The sequence below is a fragment of the Salvelinus fontinalis genome, chromosome 16 (assembly GCF_029448725.1).
Source record: "Salvelinus fontinalis isolate EN_2023a chromosome 16, ASM2944872v1, whole genome shotgun sequence".
Taxonomy (NCBI): Eukaryota; Metazoa; Chordata; class Actinopteri; order Salmoniformes; family Salmonidae; genus Salvelinus; species Salvelinus fontinalis.
The window spans coordinates 47250726-47270315 of NC_074680.1; the positions used below are offsets into that span (position 1 = coordinate 47250726).

At 45.7% G+C, this 19590-nt stretch overlaps 2 protein-coding genes across 2 annotated transcripts in view; both read left to right on the top strand.

Moving 5' to 3' along the window:
• fbln5 (fibulin 5) overlaps positions 1-2489 on the top strand; it is a 41146-nt gene extending 38657 nt beyond the window's left edge. Inside the window, exon 11 of the mRNA XM_055865589.1 lies at positions 1069-2489. Coding sequence (XP_055721564.1) covers positions 1069-1230 — 162 coding nt within the window. The 3' untranslated portion in view covers positions 1231-2489. The remainder of the gene's footprint in view (positions 1-1068) is intronic.
• Positions 2490-9263: 6774 nt separating this feature from the next.
• LOC129813274 (tandem C2 domains nuclear protein-like) overlaps positions 9264-19590 on the top strand; it is a 50159-nt gene continuing 39832 nt past the window's right edge. Inside the window, exons 1-6 of the mRNA XM_055865590.1 lie at positions 9264-9696; positions 9977-10174; positions 10475-10621; positions 14829-14905; positions 16473-16554; positions 18588-18688. Coding sequence (XP_055721565.1) covers positions 9627-9696; positions 9977-10174; positions 10475-10621; positions 14829-14905; positions 16473-16554; positions 18588-18688 — 675 coding nt within the window. The 5' untranslated portion in view covers positions 9264-9626. The remainder of the gene's footprint in view (positions 9697-9976; positions 10175-10474; positions 10622-14828; positions 14906-16472; positions 16555-18587; positions 18689-19590) is intronic.

A 19590-nucleotide genomic window follows, 5' to 3' on the forward strand; every position in this document is an offset into this window, starting at 1 on the left:
GGTATAGTTGGCCAGCAGATGGGGCACTAAGAGTGTGTAGCGTTAGAGATGCTCTACTCTGCTAGATTCTGATTGTGTTCTCTTTAGATTAGAGGTTCTCAGCTGTTTAAAAACATTTTTTTGGTGTGAAATAATCTACTGCAAAGACGGTGATGGAATCCTTCCAAAGTACACTGTGGCGTACTGTGTTGAATCCTCTGTTTGCTCATGACTCGTCAGTGTTTGGTCTGAAACCATAAATCATGACTTGCATGTAGGAAGTGGTTTTAACCTAACAACTGCTATGCAGAAGGGAAAGGCATGTTGCCATTATATTCCACTTTCTTACTGAATCCGCAAACTATTCAGACCCCTTGACTTTATCCACATTTTGTTACGTTATTCTAAAATGGATTAAATTGTTTGTTTTCCTCATCAATCTACACACAATACCCCATAATGACATCACAATACCCCACAATGACATCACAATACCCCACAATGACATCACAATACCCCATAATGACAAAGAAATGCAAATGTATTAAAAATAAATAACAGATACCTTATGTAAATAAAGTATTTCAGTTTTACATTTTTAATACATTAGCTAAGATGTCTAAACCTGTTTTTGCTTTGTCATTATGGGGTATTGTGATGTCATTATGGGGTATTGTGTGTAGATTGATTGGGGGGGGGGGGGGTTAATTAATTTTAGAATAAGGCTGTAACATAACAAAATGTTGAAAAAGTCAAGGGGTCTGAATACTTTCTGAATGAACTGTATATTACCATTACGCGATAGGCCTGGTACAACCAGTTTTGTTGGGAGATAGGATCACATTAAATAGTAGTACATAATGTCAATCAATCTGTCATGTTTATTTATCAATCCTTTTTTTACATCAAGAGTTGTCTCAAACTTCTCTCTTCTTTATTCTCTCTCTCTCTCGTGTTACAGCAAACCAGTAATGTGAGTGTCACTCTCTCTGTCTCTCTGTCACTCTCTCTGTCTCTCTGTCTCTCTCTGTCTCTCTCTCTGTCTCTCTCTCTCTGTCTCTCTCTCTGTCTCTCTCTCTCTCTTTACAGCAAACCAGTAACGTGAGTGCCACTCTGGTCCTATCTCGACCCATCAAGGGTCCCAGGGAGCTGGTCCTGGACCTGGAGATGGTAACCGTTAACAACGTCATCAACTTCAGAGGCAGCAGTATCATACGGCTCACGATATACGTGTCAGAGCATCCTTACTGAGGCCCCTCCCCCCTGACCAATCACCACGTACTCTCACAACCCTAAGGATACCATCTCAGAATCTTTTACTCTCCAAATCTACCATCTCTCATCAAACAGCTCTGTTCCTGTTCTCTCTGTTCACAAGATACGATGCTGTCTGTCTCTTCTCTCTGTTCACGAGATACGATGCTGTCTGTCTCTTCTCTCTGTTCACAAGATACGATGCTGTCTGTCTCTTCTCTCTGTTCACGAGATGTGATGCTGTCTGTCTCTTCTCTCTGTTCACGAGATACGATGCTGTCTGTCTCTTCTCTCTGTTCACGAGATACGATGCTGTCTGTCTCCTCTTCTCTCTGTTCACGAGATACGATGCTGTCTGTCTCTTCTCTCTGTTCACGAGATGTGATGCTGTCTGTCTCTTCTCTCTGTTCACAAGATGTGATGCTGTCTGTCTCCTCTCTGTTCTCGAGATGCGATGCTGTCTGTCTCCTGTTCTCGAGACGTGATGCTGTCCGTCTCCTGTTCTCGAGATGCGATGCTGTCTGTCTCCTGTTCTCGAGATGCGATGCTGTCTGTTCTCGAGATGCGATGCTGTCTGTCTCCTGTTCTCGAGACGTGATGCTGTCCGTCTCCTGTTCTCGAGACGTGATGCTGTCTGTTCTCGAGATGCGATGCTGTCTGTCTCCTGTTCTCGAGACGTGATGCTGTCCGTCTCCTGTTCTCGAGACGTGATGCTGTCTGTTCTCGAGATGTGATGCTGTCTGTCTTACCACCGTTATCGTCTGAATGAACTTTCAATGAACTCTCATCTGTTGTTATAGGACACGGAGGGCACCTTGCTCTACATTTCCCACCTCCCTTCCCCACTCCTACATCCACATCAGACCTCCCTTCCCCACTCTTACATCCACATCAGACCTCCCTTCCCCACTCCTACATCCACATCAGACCTCCCTTCCCCACTCCTACATCCACATCAGACCTCCCTTCCCCACTCCTACATCCACATCAGACCTCCCTTCCCCACTCTTACATCCACATCAGACCTCCCTTCCCCACTCCTACATCCACATCAGACCTCCCTTCCCCACTCCTACATCCACATCAGACCTCCCTTCCCCACTCTTACATCCACATCAGACCTCCCTTCCCCACTCCTACATCCACATCAGACCTCCCTTCCCCACTCTTACATCCACATCAGACCTCCCTTCCCCTCTCCTACATCCACATCAGACCTCCCTTCCCCACTCTTACATCCACATCAGACCTCCCTTCCCCACTCCTACATCCACATCAGACCTCCCTTCCCCACTCCTACATCCACATCAGACCTCCCTTCCCCACTCCTACATCCACATCAGACCTCCCTTCCCCACTCCTACATCCACATCAGACCTCCCTTCCCCACTCCTACATCCACATCAGACCTCCCTTCCCCACTCCTACATCCACATCAGACCTCCCTTCCCCACTCCTACATCCACATCAGACCTCCCTTCCCCTCTCCTACATCCACATCAGACCTCCCTTCCCCACTCCTACATCCACATCAGACCTCCCTTCCCCTCTCCTACATCCACATCAGACCTCCCTTCCCCACTCCTACATCCACATCAGACCTCCCTTCCCCACTCTTACATCCACATCAGACCTCCCTTCCCCTCTCTTACATCCACATCAGACCTCCCTTCCCCTCTCCTACATCCACATCAGACCTCCCTTCCCCACTCCTACATCCACATCAGACCTCCCTTCCCCACTCCTACATCCACATCAGACCTCCCTTCCCCACTCCTACATCCACATCAGACCTCCCTTCCCCTCTCCTACATCCACATCAGACCTCCCTTCCCCTCTCTTACATCCACATCAGACCTCCCTTCCCCTCTCTTACATCCACATCAGACCTCCCTTCCCCTCTCTTACATCCACATCAGACCTCCCTTCCCCTCTCTTACATCCACATCAGACCTCCCTTCCCCTCTCTTACATCCACATCAGACCTCCCTTCCCCTCTCTTACATCCACATCAGACCTCCCTTCCCCTCTCTTACATCCACATCAGACCTCCCTTCCCCTCTCTTACATCCACATCAGACCTCCCTTCCCCTCTCTTACATCCACATCAGACCTCCCTTCCCCTCTCTTACATCCACATCAGACCTCCCTTCCCCTCTCTTACATCCACATCAGACCTCCCTTCCCCTCTCTTACATCCACATCAGACCTCCCTTCCCCTCTCTTACATCCACATCAGACCTCCCTTCCCCTCTCTTACATCCACATCAGACCTCCCTTCCCCTCTCTTACATCCACATCAGACCTCCCTTCCCCTCTCTTACATCCACATCAGACCTCCCTTCCCCACTCCTACATCCACATCAGACCTCCCTTCCCCTCTCCTACATCCACATCAGACCTCCCTTCCCCTCTCTTACATCCACATCAGACCTCCCTTCCCCTCTCTTACATCCACATCAGACCTCCCTTCCCCACTCCTACATCCACATCAGACCTCCCTTCCCCACTCCTACATCCACATCAGACCTCCCTTCCCCTCTCCTACATCCACATCAGACCTCCCTTCCCCACTCCTACATCCACATCAGACCTCCCTTCCCCACTCCTACATCCACATCAGACCTCCCTTCCCCACTCCTACATCCACATCAGACCTCCCTTCCCCACTCTTACATCCACATCAGACCTCCCTTCCCCACTCCTACATCCACATCAGACCTCCCTTCCCCACTCCTACATCCACATCAGACCTCCCTTCCCCTCTCTTACATCCACATCAGACCTCCCTTCCCCTCTCTTACATCCACATCAGACCTCCCTTCCCCTCTCCTACATCCACATCAGACCTCCCTTCCCCTCTCTTACATCCACATCAGACCTCCCTTCCCCACTCCTACATCCACATCAGACCTCCCTTCCCCTCTCCTACATCCACATCAGACCTCCCTTCCCCACTCTTACATCCACATCAGACCTCCCTTCCCCTCTCCTACATCCACATCAGACCTCCCTTCCCCACTCCTACATCCACATCAGACCTCCCTTCCCCTCTCTTACATCCACATCAGACCTCCCTTCCCCTCTCTTACATCCACATCAGACCTCCCTTCCCCTCTCTTACATCCACATCAGACCTCCCTTCCCCTCTCTTACATCCACATCAGACCTCCCTTCCCCACTCCTACATCCACATCAGACCTCCCTTCCCCACTCTTACATCCACATCAGACCTCCCTTCCCCACTCCTACATCCACATCAGACCTCCCTTCCCCACTCTTACATCCACATCAGACCTCCCTTCCCCTCTCTTACATCCACATCAGACCTCCCTTCCCCACTCTTACATCCACATCAGACCTCCCTTCCCCTCTCTTACATCCACATCAGACCTCCCTTCCCCTCTCTTACATCCACATCAGACCTCCCTTCCCCACTCTTACATCCACATCAGACCTCCCTTCCCCACTCTTACATCCACATCAGACCTCCCTTCCCCACTCCTACATCCACATCAGACCTCCCTTCCCCACTCTTACATCCACATCAGACCTCCCTTCCCCTCTCCTACATCCACATCAGACCTCCCTTCCCCACTCCTACATCCACATCAGACCTCCCTTCCCCTCTCTTACATCCACATCAGACCTCCCTTCCCCTCTCTTACATCCACATCAGACCTCCCTTCCCCTCTCTTACATCCACATCAGACCTCCCTTCCCCTCTCTTACATCCACATCAGACCTCCCTTCCCCACTCCTACATCCACATCAGACCTCCCTTCCCCACTCTTACATCCACATCAGACCTCCCTTCCCCACTCCTACATCCACATCAGACCTCCCTTCCCCACTCTTACATCCACATCAGACCTCCCTTCCCCACTCTTACATCCACATCAGACCTCCCTTCCCCTCTCTTACATCCACATCAGACCTCCCTTCCCCTCTCTTACATCCACATCAGACCTCCCTTCCCCTCTCTTACATCCACATCAGACCTCCCTTCCCCACTCTTACATCCACATCAGACCTCCCTTCCCCACTCTTACATCCACATCAGACCTCCCTTCCCCACTCCTACATCCACATCAGACCTCCCTTCCCCACTCTTACATCCACATCAGACCTCCCTTCCCCACTCCTACATCCACATCAGACTGTTACTGGACATCATCACTGTATCTAGCAGACTAACGTATTTTCCACACATAAGGATATTTATGTTGTATTGTAAAGGCTATGTGTGTGTCTCTCTCTCTCTCCTCTTTAAAAAATAAAACATTTATGATTAAGGTCATTGATTGAAATTATTGGCTGTTTACTACATATTTCTATTTGTTATCGATTGAACTTAGTCTTACGTTATTTCCTGTGAAGCGTTAAACTTGAAATAAACTGTGAACGTGAGCTTACAATATCTGATGTGTTGTGTATCAGCATCTCTCTCTACAGTATGTAGAGCTATCAAGAAATACGCTTTCGACCTTGGTGGGAAATGTTTTGATTCCTACCGGACTTGAACTAGCTTGGCCCCAGATCTGTTTGTGCTAACATTCCAATTCCTTGTCATGGCATAAGGAGTGGAATGTTAGCCCAAATAGACTGCTACCAGGCTATGATTGCTACCAGGCTATGACTGCTACCAGGCTATGATTGCTACCAGGCTATGACTGCTACCAGGCTATGATTGCTACCAGGCTATGACTGCTACCAGGCTATGATTGCTACCAGGCTATGACTGCTACCAGGCTATGATTGCTACCAGGCTATGACTGCTACCAGGCTATGATTGCTACCAGGCTATGATTGCTACCAGGCTATGATTGCTACCAGGCTATGACTGCTACCAGGCTATGATTGCTACCAGGCTATGATTGCTACCAGGCTATGATTGCTACCAGGCTATGATTGCTACCAGGCTATGACTGCTACCAGGCTATGACTGCTACCAGGCTATGACTGCTACCAGGCTATGATTGCTACCAGGCTATGATTGCTACCAGGCTATGATTGCTACCAGGCTATGATTGCTACCAGGCTATGATTGCTACCAGGCTATGATTGCTACCAGGCTATGACTGCTACCAGGCTATGATTGCTACCAGGCTATGATTGCTACCAGGCTATGACTGCTACCAGGCTATGATTGCTACCAGGCTATGACTGCTACCAGGCTATGATTGCTACCAGGCTATGACTGCTACCAGGCTATGACTGCTACCAGGCTATGACTGCTACCAGGCTATGACTGCTACCAGGCTATGATTGCTACCAGGCTATGATTGCTACCAGGCTATGATTGCTACCAGGCTATGACTGCTACCAGGCTATGACTGCTACCAGGCTATGACTGCTACCAGGCTATGACTGCTACCAGGCTATGATTGCTACCAGGCTATGATTGCTACCAGGCTATGATTGCTACCAGGCTATGATTGCTCTGGTCTGAGTACACATTGTTTCTGTCACTGTAGATCTTCTACTGATGCAGGGGGCTCACTTCTGCTACGTTAGCTGACGACTGGACATTACCGTACAGTGACCTAATCAAGTTACCCATTTCAATTTGTGTTTTTATTTTGACACAATCATTTGTCAACGGTGCCCATCAGATGTACTAATTTTACAAGATACATTTCCCTGAAATATTTGTCTTGAAGTAATATATGACGTCAAATGTGTTTAATTTTGCCACTCTTATATACATTATCCATGGACCAAACTTCCCCATAAAAAAACAAAACAATGGTCTGTCCTGTTTTGTGGGTTTTTTACTTCTCGAAAAGTCTTTGTAAGTGAACCTGGTCAAGTCCTCTCCAATAACAACCTGGTCAAGTCCTCTCCAATAACAACCTGGTCAGTCCTCTCCAATAACAACCTGGTCAAGTCCTCTCCAATAACAACCTGGTCAGTCCTCTCCAATAACAACCTGGTCAGCCCTCTCCAGTAACAACCTGGTCAGCTCTCTCCAATAACAACCTGGTCAGTCCTCTCCAGTAACAACCTGGTCAGTCCTCTCCAATAACAACCTGGTCAAGTCCTCTCCAGTATCAACCTGGTCAAGTCCTCTCCAATAACAACCTGGTCAGTCCTCTCCAGTAACAACCTGGTCAAGTCCTCTCCAATAACAACCTGGTCAAGTCCTCTCCAGTAACAACCTGGTCAGTCCTCTCCAGTAACAACCTGGTCAGTCCTCTCCAGTAACAACCTGGTCAGTCCTCTCCAATAACAACCTGGTCAGTCCTCTCCAGTAACAACCTGGTCAGTCCTCTCCAATAACAACCTGGTCAGTCCTCTCCAATAACAACCTGGTCAGTCCTCTCCAATAACAACCTGGTCAAGTCCTCTCCAATAACAACCTGGTCAGTCCTCTCCAATAACAACCTGGTCAGTCCTCTCCAATAACAACCTGGTCAGTCCTCTCCAATAACAACCTGGTCAGTCCTCTCCAATAACAACCTGGTCAGTCCTCTCCAATAACAACCTGGTCAGTCCTCTCCAATAACAACCTGGTCAGTCCTCTCCAATAACAACCTGGTCAGTCCTCTCCAATAACAACCTGGTCAGTCCTCTCCAATAACAACCTGGTCAAGTCCTCTCCAATAACAACCTGGTCAAGTCCTCTCCAATAACAACCTGGTCAAGTCCTCTCCAATAACAACCTGGTCAAGTCCTCTCCAATAACAACCTGGTCAAGTCCTCTCCAGTATCAACCTGGTCAGTCCTCTCCAGTATCAACCTGGTCAGTCCTCTCCAATAACAACCTGTAAGTGAACCTGGTCTGTCAAATAAAACGTACTGGATCTGAATGCTGCACCTGGTCAAAGTTATTCTTCTTATATAACAATGCCATGTCAAAGTTATTCTTCTTATGTAACACTGCCATGTCAAAGTTATTCTTCTTATATAACAATGCCGTGTCAAAGTTATTCTTCTTATATAACAATGCCATGTCAAAGTTATTCTTCTTATGTAACACTGCCATGTCAAAGTTATTCTTCTTATATAACAATGCCGTGTCAAAGTTATTCTTCTTATATAACAATGCCATGTCAAAGTTATTCTTCTTATATAACACTGCCATGTCAAAGTTATTCTTCTTATATAACAATGCCGTGTCAAAGTTATTCTTCTTATGTAACACTGCCATGTCAAAGTTATTCTTCTTATATAACAATGCCGTGTCAAAGTTATTCTTCTTATGTAACACTGCCATGTCAAAGTTATTCTTCTTATATAACAATGCCGTGTCAAAGTTATTCTTCTTATATAACAATGCCGTGTCAAAGTTATTCTTCTTATATAACAATGCCGTGTCAAAGTTATTCTTCTTATATAACAATGCCATGTCAAAGTTATTCTTCTTATGTAACACTGCCATGTCAAAGTTATTCTTCTTATATAACAATGCCGTGTCAAAGTTATTCTTCTTATATAACAATGCCGTGTCAAAGTTATTCTTCTTATATAACAATGCCATGTCAAAGTTATTCTTCTTATGTAATGATGTTCCGTATTTTGGGGATTAGCAACAAAAGCCAATAGTGGCCAAAACTGGAAGGTCAAATGAGAATACTTCTGATCAGGGTAATACATGCTCATATGGAGATCACATGAATAGATTATAACATAAGGATTATAACATGAATAGATTATAACATAAGGAGATCACATGAATAGATTATAACATGGAGATCACATGAATAGATTATAACATATGGAGATCACATGAATAGATTATAACATAAGGAGATCACATGAATAGATTATAACATGGAGATCACATGAATAGACTATAACATTCTTTATCTTTATTAAGGAAGCAATTGAGTCTCCTACTTGTTTTATTATTAACTTTGTGGAGAAGGAAGCTCGTTAATCTGAGAACGTCTCGTTGAAGGGCATTACCGGAGAGAGGGGAAGCAGGTCAACAGAACCAACCAGCCCCTAAAGTCGACGGGCACTAGGACCTAAAACGTGTCTGTGGTTCCAGTGGAAGTTAAGAAGGAGGACAGCCTGGGAGAATGCCCACTATTCCAGCTGTTCTGTAGAGAAGTTGTGAAAGAAAGTTGCGCGTCTTCCTGGGATCGGGAATATCTGCTTAGCAGGTTTTTTATAAATTGTTTTAGTTTGGCTTCATGTGGTTATTGTGAGATAAAAAATAATAATTTCTGAAATGTCTAGAAATCTTATTCTAGATATGTATCTCTTCGTATCAGAAGATATAGCTGACTCCTGTCAATTGATTTCCTGAACTATTCTGTCGTCAGAAAGATAATCGTAGTCAGTTATTTGAATGTAAATTCCCTCCGAAACTTTCAAGCGGTATACAGTTGGCTTAGTGCTGCTGTTTATTCTGTTGTGTACTCTGATTACGACCCTATTACGGCATGGCAATGGAATGCATTAAGAACTGCTGCAAAACCTTCCTAGGCAAAGACGCTGAGATCGAACAGCAAGGTAAATTGTTAATTTTATACATATAAATAAATTTAGCCTAAAGCTATTGGATTACTCGTGGGTTTATATTATATCACCCATCTATCAAATGCTTATTAAAGAAAATATATTGATTTATAATCTATCCGTTGTGTTATTTCCCCCCTTTTTAAAAATGTAGTACCGTATTATAAAGCCTTATCATATCAGATGTGATGGGATGTCCACTACTTAGTACACTGAAGTCCCCCCTGGGGGGGGGGGGGGGGGGGGAATAAAAATGGTTTATTCTACTTTGTAGTGATTACAATGAAGATGCCCCCTGCCAGAGCGATCTCAGGTGTCCCCAGGAAGGGTGTAGGGGTATCAGAGGACTATCTCCTCTCTAAACTCCCCCCGGATGGAAAAGAGATCCCCTTTGTCCTCCCCACATTCAAACCGTCCTACATCCAACCACGCGGATCACGTTACCTCGGCTACCAGACACCAGGGCTACACGGTATGTATCAATCAATCAATCAATCAATCAATCAGTGTCTTTACTGTCACACATTTGGACATTTTTTCAACCACCATTGTCTGGGCTTTTCTCAGAGCGAAAATGTATATTGATTAATGTTTTATTGCTAATATCATAATGTACATACTGTATTGATTATGGCAATAACCTCTCTGTGTGTAACCCAGGTTTAGGTGATGCGTTATGTAATTTGTGACCTCTAATCTCTGTGTATCCCAGGTTTAGGGGGATGTGTTAGGTAACCTCTGACCTGTGACCTCTAACCTCTATGTGCCCCAGGTTCAGCCAGGAGCACCTATGCAGAGAGGAAGGCGGAGCTGTCAGGGGCCAGTCACATAGTCTATAACCCCGACTCCTCCCCCAACATGTCTCCCGGAACAACACGACAAAGCAATCTGAAAAAGAGTCTCCGGGGCTCAGAATCAGGTGTGTACTGTAATATCCCCCTGACCAACACTGTACTGTAATATCACCCTGACCCTGTACTGTAATATCACCCTGACCCTGTACTGTAATATCACCCTGACCCCTGACCCTGTACTGTAATATCACCCTGACCTCTAACCCTGTACTGTAATATCACCTTGACCCTGTACTGTAATATCACCCTGACCTCTAACCCCTAGTGTACTGTAATATCACCCTGACCCCTAACCCTGTACTGTAATATCACCTGACCCCTAACCCTGTACTGTAATATCACCCTGACCCCTAACCCTGTACTGTAATATCACCCTGACCCCTAACCCTGTACTGTAATATCACCCTAACTCTGTACTGTAATATCACCCTTACCCTGTACTGTAATATCACCCTTACCCTGTACTGTAATATCACCCTGACCCTGTACTGTAATATCACCCTGACCCCTGACCCTGTACTGTAATATCACCCTGACCCTGTACTGTAATATCACCCTGACCCCTGACCCCTGACCCTGTACTGTAATATCACCCTGACCCTGTACTGTAATATCACCCTGACCCTGTACTGTAATATCACCCTGACCCCTAGTGTACTGTAATATCACCCTAACCCCTGACCCTGTACTGTAATATCACCTTGACCCTGTACTGTAATATCACCCTGACCTCTAACCCTGTACTGTAATATCACCCTAAACCTGTACTGTAATATCACCCTAACCCTGTACTGTAATATCACCCTAACCCTGTACTGTAATATCACCCTGACCCTGTACTGTAATATCACCCTAACCCTGTACTGTAATATCACCCTGACCTCTAACCCTGTACTGTAATATCACCCTGACCTCTAACCCTGTACTGTAATATCACCTTGACCCTGTACTGTAATATCACCCTGACCCCTAACCCCTAGTGCACTGTAATGTCACTCCTGACCCCTAACCCTGACCTGTAATGTCACCTTGACACCTAACCCTGTACTGTAATATCACCCTGACCCCTAACCCTGTACTGTAATATCACCCTGACCCCTAACCCCTAGTGTACTGTAATATCACCCTGACCCTGTACTGTAATATCACCCTGACCCCTAGTGTACTGTAATATCACCCTGACCCCTAGTGTACTGTAATATCACCCCTAACCCCTAGTGTACTGTAATATCACCCCTGACCCCTAGTGTACTGTAATATCACCCCTGACCCCTAGTGTACTGTAATATCACCCTGACCCTGTACTGTAATATCACCCCTGACCCCTAGTGTACTGTAATATCACCCCTAACCCCCTAGTGTACTGTAATATCACCCTGACCCTGTACTGTAATATCACCCCTAACCCCTAGTGTACTGTAATATCACCCCTAACCCCTAGTGTACTGTAATATCACCCCTAACCCCTAGTGTACTGTAATATCACCCCGGACCCCTAGTGTACTGTAATATCACCCCTAACCCCTAGTGTACTGTAATATCACCCCTAACCCCTAGTGTACTGTAATATCACCCCTGACCTCTAGTGTACTGTAATATCACCCCTAACCCCTAGTGTACTGTAATATCACCCCTAACCCCTAGTGTACTGTAATATCACCCCTAACCCCTAGTGTACTGTAATATCACCCCTAACCCCTAGTGTACTGTAATATCACCCCTAACCCCTAGTGTACTGTAATATCACCCCTGACCCCTAGTGTACTGTAATATCACCCCTGACCCCTAGTGTACTGTAATATCACCCCTGACCCCTAGTGTACTGTAATATCACCCTGACCCCTAGTGTACTGTAATATCACCCCTGACCCCTAGTGTACTGTAATATCACCCCTAACCCCTAGTGTACTGTAATATCACCCTGACCCCTAACCCCTAGTGTACTGTAATATCACCCCTGACCCCTAGTGTACTGTAATATCACCCCTAACCCCTAGTGTACTGTAATATCACCCCTGACCCCTAGTGTACTGTAATATCACCCCTAACCCCTATTGTACTGTAATATCACCCCTAACCCCTAGTGTACTGTAATATCACCCCTGACCCCTAACCCCTAGTGTACTGTAATATCACCCCTAACCCCTAGTGTACTGTAATATCACCCCTAACCCCTAGTGTACTGTAATATCACCCCTAACCCCTAGTGTACTGTAATATCACCCCTAACCCCTAGTGTACTGTAATATCACCCCTGACCCCTAGTGTACTGTAATATCACCCCTGACCCCTAGTGTACTGTAATATCACCCCTAACCCCTAGTGTACTGTAATATCACCCCTAACCCCTAGTGTACTGTAATATCACCCTTAACCCCTAGTGTACTGTAATATCACCCCTAACCCCTAGTGTACTGTAATATCACCCCTAACCCCTAGTGTACTGTAATATCACCCCTAACCCCTAGTGTACTGTAATATCACCCCTAACCCCTAGTGTACTGTAATGTCACCCCTGACCCCTAGTGTACTGTAATATCACCCCTGACCCCTAGTGTACTGTAATATCACCCTGACCCCTAGTGTACTGTAATATCACCCTAACCCCTAGTGTACTGTAATATCACCCCTGACCCCTAGTGTACTGTAATATCACCCCTGACCCCTAGTGTACTGTAATATCACCCCTAACCCCTAGTGTACTGTAATATCACCCCTGACCCCTAGTGTACTGTAATATCACCCCTAACCCCTAGTGTACTGAAAATCACCCCTAACCCCTAGTGTACTGTAATATCACCCCTGACCCCTAGTGTACTGTAATATCACCCCTAACCCCTAGTGTACTGTAATATCACCCCTAACCCCTAGTGTACTGTAATATCACCCCTAACCCCTAGTGTACTGTAATATCACCCCTAACCCCTAGTGTACTGTAATATCACCCCTAACCCCTAGTGTACTGTAATATCACCCCTAACCCCTAGTGTACTGTAATATCACCCCTGACCCCTAGTGTACTGTAATATCACCCCTGACCCCTAGTGTACTGTAATATCACCCCTGACCCCTAGTGTACTGTAATATCACCCTGACCCCTAGTGTACTGTAATATCACCCTAACCCCTAGTGTACTGTAATATCACCCCTGACCCCTAGTGTACTGTAATATCACCCCTGACCCCTAGTGTACTGTAATATCACCCCTGACCCCTAGTGTACTGTAATATCACCCCTGACCCCTAGTGTACTGTAATATCACCCCTGACCCCTAGTGTACTGTAATATCACCCCTGACCCCTGACCCCTAGTGTACTGTAATATCACCCTGACCCCTGACCCTAGTGTACTGTAATATCACCCCTAACCCCTAGTGTACTGTAATATCACCCCTGACCCCTAGTGTACTGTAATATCACCCTGACCCCTAGTGTACTGTAATATCACCCCTAACCCCTAGTGTACTGTAATATCACCCCTGACCCCTAGTGTACTGTAATATCACCCTGACCCCTGACCCCTAGTGTACTGTAATATCACCCCTGACCCCTAACCCCTAGTGTACTGTAATATCACCCCTAACCCCTAGTGTACTGTAATATCACCCCTAACCCCTAGTGTACTGTAATATCACCCGTGACCCCTAGTGTCCTGTAATATCACCCTGATCCCTAGTGTACTGTAATATCACCCCTGACCCCTAGTGTACTGTAATATCACCCCTGACCCCTAGTGTACTGTAATATCACCCCTGACCCCTAGTGTACTGTAATATCACCCCTAACCCCTAGTGTACTGTAATATCACCCCTGACCCCTAGTGTACTGTAATATCACGCCTGACCCCTAGTGTACTGTAATATCACCCCTGACCCCTAGTGTACTGTAATATCACCCCTGACCCCTAGTGTACTGTAATATCACCCCTGACCCCTAACCCCTAGTGTACTGTAATATCACCCCTGACCCCTAACCCCTAGTGTACTGTAATATCACCCCTGACCCTTAGTGTACTGTAATGTCACCCCTGACCCCTAGTGTAATGTCACGGATAAGAAAAATCTCTCCTCGTATTGGTTTATATGTGAGGAGAGACCAGGTCCTCTGGATCAGGTGTGTACTGTAAAATCAGAAAGAAAAAAAGTCTCCCATTTATCACTCCCATCCTCATATTGTAAATACTGAGATTTTCCTGTGTCTTAGTAACTGTTTGCTTAGCTTTCACATTGGGATAAAAGTATCTTTGCTTTAATAAGGTCTGCTTGGCTTTCAGGTGGTAATATAAAGACTGGGACTCTGAGCAAATCCATGTTTGACTTGTCCAACTCCAACCCTCCCAGCCACATACAGGTGAGTGAGGATGTTGATGTAATAACCAAACACCTGTATTGTATACCTCTGACACATTCAGTATGACGCGTAAGCCAAGCCTAAAATCCACCAATGAGCTGCCAAGCCTAAAATCCACCAATGAGCTGCCAAGCCTAAAATCCAACAATGAGCTGCCATACCCTTTTTCTGTCCTCCACTGTAAAGTCGTTGTGCGTCACCGGGGCCACCTTCAAGGGTTTTCATCGACCGTCACTCACCTCTCAGCCTCTAAAAAAAAAAAGACGGCGCAAAGCTCTGTTGATTGTGTTGAATGAAGTGGTAATCAATCACAATAATATGTAGGGTTTGGTTAGGGCTGGTCTGGGTGGGGTCCTCTTGGCTGTATTAGTAATATACAGGGGTATTGTATTGTATCGTAATCGCCGCCAGTCATCAACAATCCGTTGGTTACCAGGTGTATATTGACAGTGAATTTGTTATGGTCTCATGTCTCGCCCATTAAACCACGATAAACATTACAATCTATCGTACAGAACCTCGTGATAAATAACGTGATAAACTTCAGTTTCAGTACGTGTTTCACAGTGTACTGATATTAGGCTTGCATCCTAAACTGCTCCCTATTCCCTACGTAGTGACCTGTGGGCCCTGGTCAACAGGAGTTCACTATAAAGGACATAGGGGGTCATTTGGAACACATCCTGTAACTGGTTGGACCTGGGCCAGAACTTTGTGATTTGATGCTTAATGTGCTGTATTGTTAGTCGGGGAAGTCCAACTACTGAGCTGTTGTTATGTAGTGTAAAATCGGGGAAGTCTATATGTTAGCTGTTGCTGTGTAATGTAATATCAGGGAAGTCTATCTGTTAGCTGTTGCTGTGTAGTGTAATATCAGGGAAGTCTAGCTGTTGCTGTTGCTGTGTAGTGTAATATCAGGGAAGTCTAGCTGTTAGCTGTTGCTGTGTAGTGTAATATCAGGGAAGTCTAGCTGTTGCTGTTGCTGTGTAGTGTAATATCAGGGAAGTCTAGCTGTTGCTGTGTAGTGTAATATCAGGGAAGTCTAGCTGTTAGCTGTTGCTGTGTAGTGTAATATCAGGGAAGTCTAGCTGTTGCTGTGTAGTGTAATATCAGGGAAGTCTAGCTGTTGCTGTGTAGTGTAATATCAGGGAAGTCTAGCTGTTGCTGTGTAGTGTAATATCAGGGAAGTCTATCTGTTAGCTGTTGCTGTGTAGTGTAATATCAGGGAAGTCTAGCTGTTGCTGTGTAGTGTAATATCAGGGAAGTCTAGCTGTTAGCTGTTGCTGTGTAGTGTAATATCAGGGAAGTCTAGCTGTTAGCTGTTGCTGTGTAGTGTAATATCAGGGAAGTCTAGCTGTTGCTGTGTAGTGTATTCATGCAGAGATAATAATACTCTGTTTGAGCATCCTGTTCATGTCCTGTTGATTTCATGTCTTGATGTCACGCTAGGTTGTCTCTGTGTTTATTATGACAGTGTGTCCAGTGCCTAACGTGTGTGTGTGTGTGTGTGTGTGTGTGTGTGTGTGTGTGTGTGTGTGTGTGTGTGTGTGTGTTTGTCCCATTGTAGCGTTACGACAGTGTGTCCAGTGTCCAGAGCAGCAGTGCGTCGTCCTCCCAGAGGGACTCCCTGGAGAACAGCCGTAGCCTTGGTAACCATTACACACACACACACACCCCTGTCGTAGCCTTGGTAACCAATATAAAGGAAACACTAAACCCTGACTACAGAACAAAGACAACAATTCACTTCCTAACAGACACACACACACACAATGTACATCAAGAATTTCACAATGCACAAATGCAGATAGATATCCAAATGAACAGTAATGTTCAATAGCTTGTTTTCCATTGATCTGACATGTCTCTGTTGATGTTTTCCATTGATCCGACATGTCTCTGTTGGTGTTTTCCATTGATCTGACATGTCTCTGTTGGTGTTTTCCATTGATCTGACATGTCTCTGTTGGTGTTTTCCATTGATCCGACATGTCTCTGTTGGTGTTTTCCATTGATCCGACATGTCTCTGTTGGTGTTTTCCATTGATCCGACATGTCTCTGTTGGTGTTTTCCATTGATCCGACATGTCTCTCTTGGTGTTTTCCATTGATCTGACATGTCTCTGTTGGTGTTTTCCATTGATCTGACATGTCTCTGTTGGTGTTTTCCATTGATCTGACATGTCTCTGTTGGTGTTTTCCATTGATCCGACATGTCTCTGTTGGTGTTTTCCATTGATCCGACATGTCTCTGTTGGTGTTTTCCATTGATCCGACATGTCTCTGTTGGTGTTTTCCATTGATCCGACATGTCTCTGTTGGTGTTTTTCATTGATCCGACATGTCTCTGTTGGTGTTTTCCATTGATCCGACATGTCTCTGTTGGTGTTTTCCATTGTTCTGACATGTCTCTCTTGGTGTTTTCCATTGATCCGACATGTCTCTGTTGGTGTTTTCCATTGATCCGACATGTCTCTGTTGGTGTTTTCCATTGATCTGACATGTCTCTGTTGGTGTTTTCCATTGATCCGACATGTCCCTGTTGGTGTTTTCCAATGATCTGACATGTCTCTGTTGGTGTTTTCCATTGATCCGACATGTCTCTGTTGGTGTTTTCCATTGATCCGACACGTCTCTGTTGGTGTTTTCCATTGATCCGACATGTCTCTGTTGGTGTTTTCCATTGATCTGACATGTCTCTGTTGGTGTTTTCCATTGATCCGACATGTCTCTGTTGGTGTTTTCCATTGATCCAACACGTCTCTGTTGGTGTTTTCCATTGATCCGACACGTCTCTGTTGGTGTTTTCCATTGATCCGACACGTCTCTGTTGGTATTTTCCATTGATCCGACATGTCTCTGTTGGTGTTTTCCATTGATCCGACATGTCTCTGTTGGTGTTTTCCATTGATCCGACATGTCTCTGTTGGTGTTTTCCATTGATCCGACATGTCTCTGTTGGTGTTTTCCATTGATCCGACATGTCTCTGTTGGTGTTTTCCATTGATCCGACATGTCTCTGTTGGTGTTTTCCATTGATCCGACATGTCTCTGTTGGTGTTTTCCATTGATCCGACATGTCTCTGTTGGTGTTTTCCATTGATCCGACATGTCTCTGTTGGTGTTTTCCATTGATCCGACATGTCTCTGTTGGTGTTTTCCAATGATCCGACATGTCTCTGTTGGTGTTTTCCATTGATCCGACATGTCCCTGTTGGTGTTTTCCATTGATCCGACATGTCCCTGTTGGTGTTTTCCATTGATCCGACATGTCTCTGTTGATGTTTTCCATTGATCCGACATGTCTCTGTTGGTGTTTTCCATTGATCCGACATGTCTCTCTGTTGGTGTTTTCCATTGATCCGACATGTCTCTGTTGGTGTTTTCCATTGATCCGACATGTCTCTGTTGGTGTTTTCCATTGATCTGACATGTCTCTGTTGGTGTTTTCCATTGATCCGACATGTCTCTGTTGGTGTTTTCCATTGATCCGACATGTCTCTGTTGGTGTTTTCCATTGATCCGACATGTCTCTGTTGGTGTTTTCCATTGATCCGACATGTCTCTGTTGGTGTTTTCCATTGATCCGACACGTCTCTGTTGGTGTTTTCCAATGATCCGACACGTCTCTGTTGGTGTTTTCCATTGATCCGACATGTCTCTGTTGTGTCTGTCTTTGTAGAGTCCATCACATTGTCTGGAGACGAGAGAGACTTGGGGAAGGTGTGTGTTCGGCTGAGTTACCAGGAGGCCCTGGAGCAGGTGTGGATCACGTTGGTACAGGTACGGTTATAGGCCGCGGGAGGAAGGGGGCTACCCAGGGGACTGAAGGGCCTTATTGTACCTGCCTGCTAGGTGACTGAAAGGAGCCTCTGTCTCAGACTGTCGGACCAGAAACCAGGACCCAGAAACTCCATCTCAATTTCTCCTCTCTCTCGCGAGTCACTGCTCTGTTAACTTCTGAGAAGTTTTTTACCGAGGAGAAATAATCACTGCTTTGAGTTTATTTTTCAACTGTAAAGTAGATTAACAACCACTTCCTTTCCAATCAAAAATTAAAAGGTCATACTCTTCTGATCATATCACAACATAAAATCACAACGTAGATACACTAACAAGTAAATTACTTTCAACCAAAAACAAGAGAAGTCCTGAGACACTTGGTTAGAAGTCTCTGTATAATAAATGCACTATGATACCTACTGTAAGCCAGACCTCTAACTCTGTAGCCGGGCCGCTAACTCTGTAGCCGGACCCCTAACTCTGTAGCCGGACCGCTAACTCTGTAACCGGACCGCTAACTCTGTAGCCGGACCTCTAACTCTGTAGCCGGACCGCTAACTCTGTAGCCGGACCTCTAACTCTGTAGCCGGACCTCAAACACTGTAGCCGGACCTCTAACTCTGTAGCCGGACCTCTAACTCTGTAGCCGGACCTCTAACTCTGTAGCCGGACCTCAAACACTGTAGCCGGACCTCTAATTCTGTAGCCGGACCTCAAACACTGTAGCCGGACCTCAAACACTGTAGCCGGACCTCTAACTCTGTAGCCGGACCTCTAACTCTGTAGCCGGACCTCTAACTCTGTAGCCGGACCTCTAACTCTGTAGCCGGACCTCTTACTCTGTAGCCGGACCTCTAACTCTGTAGTCGGACCTCTAACCCTGTAGCCGGACCTCTAACCCT